The 10,072-nt window shown below is 30.7% G+C and overlaps 1 protein-coding gene across 1 annotated transcript; it reads left to right on the forward strand.

Moving 5' to 3' along the window:
• The first annotated feature begins 640 nt into the window (after positions 1–640).
• Positions 641–5,949, forward strand: LOC101209380 (wall-associated receptor kinase 3). The gene is made up of 3 exons (XM_011660140.2): positions 641–1,487; positions 4,409–4,579; positions 4,669–5,949. The coding sequence occupies exons 1-3, from the start codon at positions 641–643 to the stop codon at positions 5,883–5,885; spliced, it is 2,235 nt and encodes a 744-aa protein (XP_011658442.1). The 3' UTR covers positions 5,886–5,949.
• Positions 5,950–10,072: the final 4,123 nt, after the last annotated feature.

Here is a 10,072-nt window from a genome sequence, read left to right on the forward strand (position 1 = left end):
GTAATTAAGTTGGATATGTTTGGGCTTGTGTTCTTGAATTTATATATACTCTTCACAATTGGAAAATCGCTTTGATTTAGTTTATCAATGGGCGACTAAGACAAATATGTCATTCCAATGTTGAGAATGATTGCTATTCTTATTCTTTCAAATAAGAGCATTTCCCTCAACTAAAAGGTCACTCGACATGAGACAATATTGTCACACACACCAATGGAAAAGCTTTCTTACATTTAGTCACTACAATAAATTAGTAACATAGGATAATAATTAATGAGACAACTGGGCAGCTTATCATATATTTAAATAATTGACTATTATTAATTAGAAAAACTACCAATTGCATTTTGTAAATTTGGAAATTTAAAAATGAAAAAACAATGATCACCTCACAGCTTTAATTTTGTTCTTTTGTTATTCTTGAATTTTATAGGTTAATTCTCTCAATCATTGACTTTTATGTACATACATATAATAAGCCTACCCAATGTGAAAATGAAATAAAATAAAGAACAACTTTGGTAAACACTTTTACGAGATTAAAAAAATTGAAACCTTCGCCTTACTTCCAACTTAATTCTAAGATACAAATCCAGCAATTCTCTTTCCTCCATCGAAATCTATTCCTTCAAACTAAACCATGAAACGATGGACGAATACGGTCATAAGAGTTGTAGTAATCATACTATCAACCGCCATAGTAGTAGCTTCCTCACAAGCTTTACCCGACTGTGACGAATGGTGCGGCGACGTACAAATTCCATATCCATTCGGAGTGAAACAAGGATGTTATCTCAACCAAACATTCTCAATTACATGCAACAAAACCGTTAGTCCTCCAAAGGCATTTCTAATGAACACCAACATCAGCGTTACTAATATATCACTCAACGGTGAGCTTCACATATTGCAACCCATAGTGAGAGATTGCTACGAGCAAGGGATAGTAATTGGTTCATCTGTCCCAACCGTAACCGATCTTTTGGTACCCGCGATGTTCCCAATTGCTGATGGGAAAAACAAGTTCATAGCCATTGGTTGTGACACATTTGGTTTAATTGGTGGAGAGTTAAATGGGAGTGGTTATGTAAGTGGGTGCATTTCCATGTGCTTAAACGAGAGTATGATTGGTAATGATACGTGTTTGGGTAATGGCTGTTGTGAGTTGGAGATTCCTAATGAGTTGATGAATTTGAAATTGTTAGTAGGTAGTTTTTTTAATCATAGTTCGGTGAAGGATTTTAATCCGTGTGGGTATGCTTTTGTTGTTGGAAATGAGGGGTTTGAGTTTGATTCGAAGTATATTAGGAGTTTTCAAGATGTGGAAGTTGAGGTTGTGGTTGGTTGGGCTATTGGAAATGGATCTAATTATGTGTGCGGATTAAATAGTAAAAGGAATTATAGCTTCTCTAATGATGGACATGAATTTCGTTGCCAATGCTTGGAGGGTTTCCAAGGAAATCCATATCTCCCTCAAGGTTGTCAAGGTAAAAAATCTTACTCAATCTCTACTTTCAAAAATCCATCAAATCTGATTAAAGAAAAATACATCACAAATTGCATTAGATGACAAAAAAAATTTAGAAAAAAATAGCTCATAACATTTTTTCTTTCATTTTGTAAATTTGGCAAATATGACGGTAATCTGATAATGATTTGCTTTTAAATTTTCTAATTTTACAATTTAAAAAATGTAAGTGAGATGAACTCTACTATCATAATTTTATTTTACTTTTGTTATTTTTGCAAACTCTCCAAAATACATTATGCATCCATTTTCATGTATTTTGACCCATCGTTCGCTTTTTTATTTATTTAATTATTTAAATAGAGCAGTGCACCCGAATGTTGCTCTTTATATAATTTCAAAACAAAAATGTGCCAATAAGAAAAATGATATGTAGAGAGAAAAAATGTAACGGTTTAGAAAAACTTTAGTTGAGGAGGGAATGGTTGTTAGAGAGTGAACAGAAATTGAGAAAGAATTACGTAGGAAGAAAGTTTAAAGATAGAAAAGGTGTATTTGTGTGTTTTCAACCTGGTGCATTCATTTTTGGACCCTCGTAAAAATAGCAAAAGAAAAAAAAAAATAGGGTATGTCATTATATTTTCTAAATTGCAAAAATGTAATAAATTTAAAAGCCGATAGCCATGTTATTACTTATAGCCCTCTGATAGTCTTATGGTTACCGTCTGATAATTGTTTGATATTACTAACTTTGTCATATTCGCAATTTACAAAGAATAGGTGCCATGAGTTGTTTTTTTAAAAAAATGTTTTTGTCATTTGATGCAACTTTCTTTCATTTTTTTTAACAATGTCCAAAATGTTGAAGACATTAGGAGGATTACAGGCGGACTAGTAAAAATAGCAAAAAAATTTATATTATAGGGTTTATGTCACTACATTTTCTAAATTACAAAAATAACAAATTTAAAAGTTGATAACTCTCTAATTGTTTTCTGATAGCTGTTTGATAATATTAATTATTTGCAATATTTGTCATATTCGCAATATGCAAAAAAGAGTTGGCATTGGTTATTTTTTAAAAAATGTTCTTGTCATCTAATGCAATTTCCTTAATTTAAACTATAAACCAATTCAATATCTTTAAGCCATATTAGACCAAAATTGTTGGTTGGGATGATTGAGATAATTTGATAATTATTTAATATTTAGTTTTTGTATCATTTTATTTTGATAAACTTTTCAAAATAGTAGATTTTATAAAATATTTACAACCTATAGCAAATTCTATCATTGATAGTCATTGATATGCTATAGTGATAAAAGACTATCAATGATAAAATCCAAAATTTTGCTATAGTTTGTAAATATTTTAATTTATTTTGCTGTTTTTAAAAATGTCTCTTCTATTTTTCCTCAATTTCTTGAAATTATTTGTTTTTTTAAGGGTTCGTTTGGATTGATTAAGAAAAAAATGTTTTTCAATAATACATTTTCTTTTAAACATTTTTTTGGAAATTGTTTTATAATTTAAACACTTAATGTTTGGTTAGACTTTTTTATAAGTGTTTATATGTGAATTTGGTTTTTGAAGATTTCTCAAAAATAGATTATTTTATAAATAAATTTTAAAAAAATGCCATTATTTTAATTTGCCAAAAACTACACTTTTTTTTTTCAAAATAGTTTTTTTTTTGACAAAATTAAATTGTTTAGAATCAATTTTTTTGACCAAATTTGAAAAACAGAAAGAAGTTTCTAAAAAGGATAAATATAACCTATCATACTTGTATTTGCATTTTATTTATAACACTATGCAAAATTTTGCATACCGTAAATATTACAAAGTTTACATCCAATTATCTGGATACTAGTTGACCATTAAAGTTTTACTAACAATTCTTTAAAAATATTGTCTTAAACTTAATTATTAATCCTTAATATACTACATATGACAGTTATCATTTTTAAAAACTGTGATTTGTAGGTTGCATAAGTTCAAAATTGTATTCTTAGCAACATGTGTTAGTTTTCAAAATTAATTTACTTGCTTTTTCAAATATTGGTTAAAAGTAAAACAAGATGTTTAGGGATGAAAATAATGCCAACAAAGAATCAAATTGTTATCAAACACGTTTGTTTGATTAGGAATTACCTTAATCTTGTTTAGATTTGTTTTTCAAAACATCTCATGAAAAGTGGTTACAAAAGTTTCTTAACAAAAGTCGAATAAATATAGTTGATTAAATATTAATTTATACTCTCAACTTTGGAATTTGGATTAATTTAAATCCTAAAGTACTAATAAATATATCAAATTAAATTGTAACGTTTGAGTAATTTTATCAATTTTAATCTCTATCCATCTCTATTTCAAATAATTGTATCAATTATCCTAAATTTGGATTGATTTAAACTTTAAACTTCAATTTTAATATAATACAGAATGTGAGCTTTCAATTGATACAAACTCAAACTTATATTTACATTAAATACTAATCAAAACTCAATGTAGTTTCATCTTTTCTCTGAAGTTTCATAAATTTCATACTGGACACATTCCATATAATGCAAACAACATTTTTTTTCTATTGTTTAAACAACATTGTTCAAAAAGTAAAGTACTCACACCCTATAATTCAGGTTTGAAGATCTATTGCATGGAGAAATTAAAAATTACTTTAGAGTAGAACAAAATTGTATGTAAGCTTATAAACCAATTTAAATTCCAACTAAATGTATTTTTGTTAACACTACTTTTAGTTTTATTGTTTACTTTTTAGAAGTGTTTAAACTTAGTTTTGGTTATTTGAATGCCAGCTGATAAATAAAGCGCATTTAGTTAGGATAGATGAAAATCATGGTAATAAAGTTGTAATCATAAGTTATTAGGGTTTACAATAACTTTATTAATTGTTTGATTTTGGGATATGTTTCCAGATATAGATGAATGCAAGGATGAAACACTGAATCAGTGTAAATACAACAGCAAGTGTGTTAACACAATAGGAAACTATACATGCAAATGTCCTAAAAACTTTAAAGGAGATGGAAGAAATGAGGGAGTAGGCTGCACTCGAGATTCTAAGACATTCATTCCCATCATAATCGGTTAGTTTTTCTAATTGGTAGCACATTCATATTCTTAATTCTCCATATATAAGATTGGAATAAAAATAATTAATATGTATAAAATGTAGGGGTTGGAGTCGGGTTCACAGTTTTCGTAATTGGTAGCACTTGGATATTTCTGGGTTACAAAAAGTGGAAGTTCATCAAAAGGAAAGAGAAATTTTTTGAAGAAAATGGAGGTTTCGTACTCCAGCGACAACTTTCTCAATGGCAATCCCCAAATGAAATGGTCAGAGTTTTTACTCAAGAAGAGTTGGAGAAGGCCACTAAACACTACGACAATAGCACTATTGTTGGTAAAGGTGGGTATGGTACAGTTTACAAAGGGGTCTTAGAGGATGGTTTGACAGTGGCAATCAAGAAATCAAAATTTATAGACCAATCACAAACTGACCAATTCATTAACGAAGTGATTGTTTTGTCTCAAATCAATCATCGCAACGTGGTTAGACTTTTGGGGTGTTGTTTAGAGACACAAGTTCCATTGTTGGTGTATGAGTTTATAACCAATGGCACCCTTTTTGAACACATCCATGACAAAACCAAGTATTCTTCTCTTTCATGGGAAGCTCGTTTCAAAATAGCATTGGAGACAGCAGGTGTGCTTTCATATTTACATTCTTCAGCTTCCACTCCAATTATACATAGAGATATCAAGACGACAAACATACTTCTAGATGAAAATTACACTGCAAAGGTCTCTGATTTTGGAACGTCGAAGTTGGTTCCAATGGATCAAACACAACTATCCACGATGGTGCAAGGGACATTAGGGTATTTAGATCCAGAGTACTTGTTGACAAGTGAGTTGACGGAGAAGAGCGACGTATATAGCTTTGGAATAGTGTTGTTAGAGCTTATAACGGGGAAGAAGGCAGTGTGTTTTGATGGGCCAGAAGAGGAAAGGAATTTAGCAATGTATGTGCTTTGTGCAATGAAGGAAGATCGGTTGGAAGAAGTTGTGGAGAAGCGGATAATGGTGAAAGAGGCAAATTTTGAGGAAATTAAACAAGTGGCCAAAGTAGCAAAGAAATGTTTGAGAATTAAAGGGGAAGAGCGACCCAACATGAAGGAAGTGGCTATTGAGTTAGAGGGAGTACGATTAATGCAAGTTGAACATTCATGGGTTAATAATAATAATTTGTCCAACACAGAAGAAATGGTATGTTTCTTGGATGTTGAAGCTTCAGACTCAAACCATTTTGCTCTGAGTGGAACTATGCATACCGTTGGGGATAACATGAAAGCTCGAACGATTTTGTCAAACATCCGCCATGGCAGGTGATTCTATATCAATTAAATGCTTCCTTGAATATAATCTAAATGCCTATTGAAGCATGTATTCTGTCATCCATGTGTTAATATCTGAAAGATGATTTAAAATTTACAAAAACAATCGACATCTGTATTAAAGACAAGAACGGCCGTATAGAGTTTAGACGTTGATGTAGAAAATGTTGCATGTAAATGGTCAATCAAATGAAATTTATATTGTACCGATCAATACTACTTATACCACTAAGTAGTACAAGTGGAAAGATCGGGCTGATCGATCTACCATAAATACAAAGATTAGTTTCTCAAAATTAATTATTTTACTTAAAGTGATAATGGGGTTTGGTGTGGTTTGAGATTCAAGTGAATAAAGTGGTGGGAAATAAGGATGGAGGTGAAATCAAATGAATTATTCTAGCAGCTTAGAAGAATGAAATTGTTCAGTGCAATTTTGATCATCCAATTATTAATGTATAATTTTTAACTTCATACCTATATCTAGCCCAATTGATTACAAAGACTAACCAATGGTACTAAATATCGAATTAGTCAATTATTTAATTAGATGAGAAGCATCCTAATCAAGTTAACTTAACTCCATTACACTTTAGGGATTATGCTAAGGATAAATTTCTAATAGGAAAAGCTTAATTACAAACTTAAGTTTTCCCTAGGTCAATTGAACAGTGCTCTTTTCATTATTGACTACAAATCGGAATAGTTGCAAATTTAGCCATTAGATGCAAAATAATTAAGTATATAGCAACATTCTTAAAAAATTGCAAATATAGCAAAATTTGTCAAATTCTATCGATGATAAAAATCTATCACTAATAGACCATGTTATAAATATTGATCTACCATTGATAGATTATATAAATCTATCTAATTTTGCTATATTTGCAATTTTTTAAAAATGTTGCTACATACTTCATTATTATTCCTGAAATGACCATCAATTATAATTACCCAATTAAATATTATTTACTTGGACTAAAGTTAAATTGAGCCCAAAAATAAGATTTTAATTTAGCTCAAATGCTAAATATGACCTAAATCCATGTGGTTGAGTCCATGAGTCCTAGTCCATGGACCAACCAGACCCAAACTTATAAAGTCGATCATTAGAAGAATTCTATAATAAATAGAGGAGTTCTTCTCATTTGTAGGGGATAAAAATTTATTCTAGAAGGTCTCGAGAGAATTTTTCCAAGAGCCAGAAGAGTCCTAACTCTTAACGTCGACAACACTGAAGATTGAAGTTTCTTTAAAGATACAAGTTTTCTTCAAAAACTTTAACTTCAAGAACATCACGTGTTCTGCTTACTCAAATCAAGCATAAACATCAAATCACGAGATAATTAGAGGTTAAAATATTAGAGATCGAACCATATCGTATCAAATCAACATAATTACAACATCAACACAAGTTCAACTCCACAAATTAAATTTCTCTAAAAATCTCAGGTAAACATTCATTTTTTACCCCAAAAAAATCGAAAAGCCCCTCAATTTTTGTCTTTCCCACAAATATTTGTTCTCTCTTTTTCTTTTCTGCCCAAAATAAAACAATCAAAATTGAAAATATCTCATTTTGAACTAATGTGACATTACATCCAAATTACACAGTATTTTCATTCTTTGACCATGAGAAGTTTCCTTCTATTTTAAACGCTACTTGTAGACAATAATAAAAAATCTCTCTTCATTAATTGATGGACAGATCATTGAAAATGGATCCATATTGAAATGCTAGAAAACATTCACTTCCCACGTGTGTTTACCTCAAACGTGTTAAAAGATTAGTCAACTCCTACGATAGATTAAACTTCTAAACTACATTCAATTGGCCAAAAGTGACCATACTAAGTTCAAGTGGCATGATTTTTTATCTCTAAGATTCCATCGTCATTTGTATTTTTAAAGTAAAAATTTCAATATAAATGTATATCTTGTTAGACTTGAAATGTTAAAAGATGGAAGTCTTTTTTTTTTTTGTGTTTATTATAAGCAACTTTTCTTATATCATTTGAACGTAAATCACCAAACTTTTAGTATTATAGCTCAAACTTGGATATGAATATTAATCTAAAATCGGTAAGGAGGGTCGTCATGCTGTGAAAATGTCAAATGAACATATCTATAACTTGATTAGTTAAATTATATATTATTGTGAAGGAATCTACAAAGAAAGAGAGTAGAAAACATAAAGCAATAAAAAAAATGGATAAAAATTTTACTTGAGTCACTAATAATAATGTTTTACTTGTGCCCAGCTAAAGTTAGAAAGTTTTTATACAACTTACTCCTCTAAATTCTATTGTTAAAATCATAAATAGTACATACAGTTCAAGTACGAATTCAACTAAAGTTATACCATGGTCGTTTGAAGCACCAATAATATAACAGATTCAATTATGAGCATGGAGGTGATTGAAGAGGTTGGAATGTTTACACTCCATCCACGTGAAACCTCTTACAACGATCTCATATATAAACATAGGAGATTAGGTCTTAGGAGGTTTAAATGAGTTCTCGTCGTTGACCTGTTTTTAATGTAGCTGTGGATACATCCTCAATTCCTTCAATTCTAAAAAGACCAAGACAAAGTACCTTGTATTGTATGTGTCGACATTACTTATGTCATTACAATATAAATATAATACTGTTATGAATTTCCAATATATATAAACCCGGCAGTTTCCTAAACAATTTGAATTTGTTAATTCACATCTCTAATAATTAAGGAATCAGTCAATTTTAATTTAAACATAGATATATATATATACACACACACAGACACACACATATATACTGATAGAGATGGAATTTTGGTGGGCTAGGTCATTGCATTCCTACGGAAATACATGGGGAGGTTTCTAACTTCTTGTTAAGGAAGACTTCTTCCCCAAAAGATATCATTCATTTTTTCTGGACAACTTACGTCTTTATCCTGGAAAAATGAAAAGAATTTGAACATCAAGAAACTTGATTAAATTAATCGTTAATTAAGTTAGGATATGTTTAGGTTTGCGTTCAATTTATATGTATACCCTGCACAAATTTCCAAAATGTTTTTGAAAATTTCAATTACCAAACTAATTGAACACAGACCAACTGATTTAAGACATTTTAGTCTTGACTTAAAAAAAAACATTGATTTTTCACACTTCTGTTAATGTTTTTTAAAGGCAGTATAAATGTTCTTTTATTTGGTGATTACTTTAGTTTCGTTGTTTAAACTTTCTTGTTTGCTCATAATATAGTGGGTGGCTTTTATGGTCGGTTGTTGTTCATTCCTCATATAGGTTATTTTATATTGGTTCTTTGTGTCTTGTACAGCTGGTAGAAAAGAAAGAAGTAAAAACGTAGCAATTGTGTGGAGTTTATATGTTCTTGGTCTTCTTGAGGAGAGGCTTTGTGAAGAAAGATTGTCCTACCTATTTATGATAACTATTTGTTCACTATAACAAAACTAGCCTATTATGATCGTTGTATACATCTCAAATTGAAATGAGAGAAGAAAAAACTGTCATAAATGCCAAAATCCGCGTTTTTAGCGGAAAAAGATGGAACATTTTCGAATTTCAAGAATTTATGACAGTTTTTTTATGTCATAAATCTTTGACAACTTTTAACTGCCATGAAATATAAATAATAAAAAATAAATATTTATTTTAAACGAAAAGAAAACAACGAAAGAAATGAGGGGAACTTTGTTTTCCATTTCCTCCAACTTCACGAAGAAAACCGTTCTTTCTTTTTCATCCTCTTTCAATCGCATGATTCCTCTTCTCCACCGCATGTGGTCAATTCCCCATAGTGGTCTTACACAGGTCGTCGATTCTCCTCCTCCACCAGGCTCCTACGCTCGGTGATAGCTCAAGGTGGTTATTGCAGTGAAGGCTCCTCCGTGCAGTTTTGCCCACAGTGAAGGCTTCTCCGTCTGATGCTTCTTCGCAACGTTCTTTTCTTCACAACCGTCTCATTCAGATGAAAATCCTACTTCGTCCACCCTCGTCGTGCCCTCTCTCAGTCACTTCCCTCTCACTTTCCAGACCGCCTGCTGTAACGACCCAACTTTTCTAAGTAAGTCGAGATCGTTAATTTTTAACAAATAAAAGACTTTGATTAATATAAAACAAAACGTAAGCAAATTTTAAAAAAAAAAACATCTTCAAGTCAGGCCTGATTTTC

Source organism: Cucumis sativus, chromosome 6, assembly GCF_000004075.3.
Source record: "Cucumis sativus cultivar 9930 chromosome 6, Cucumber_9930_V3, whole genome shotgun sequence".
NCBI lineage: Eukaryota > Viridiplantae > Streptophyta > Magnoliopsida > Cucurbitales > Cucurbitaceae > Cucumis > Cucumis sativus.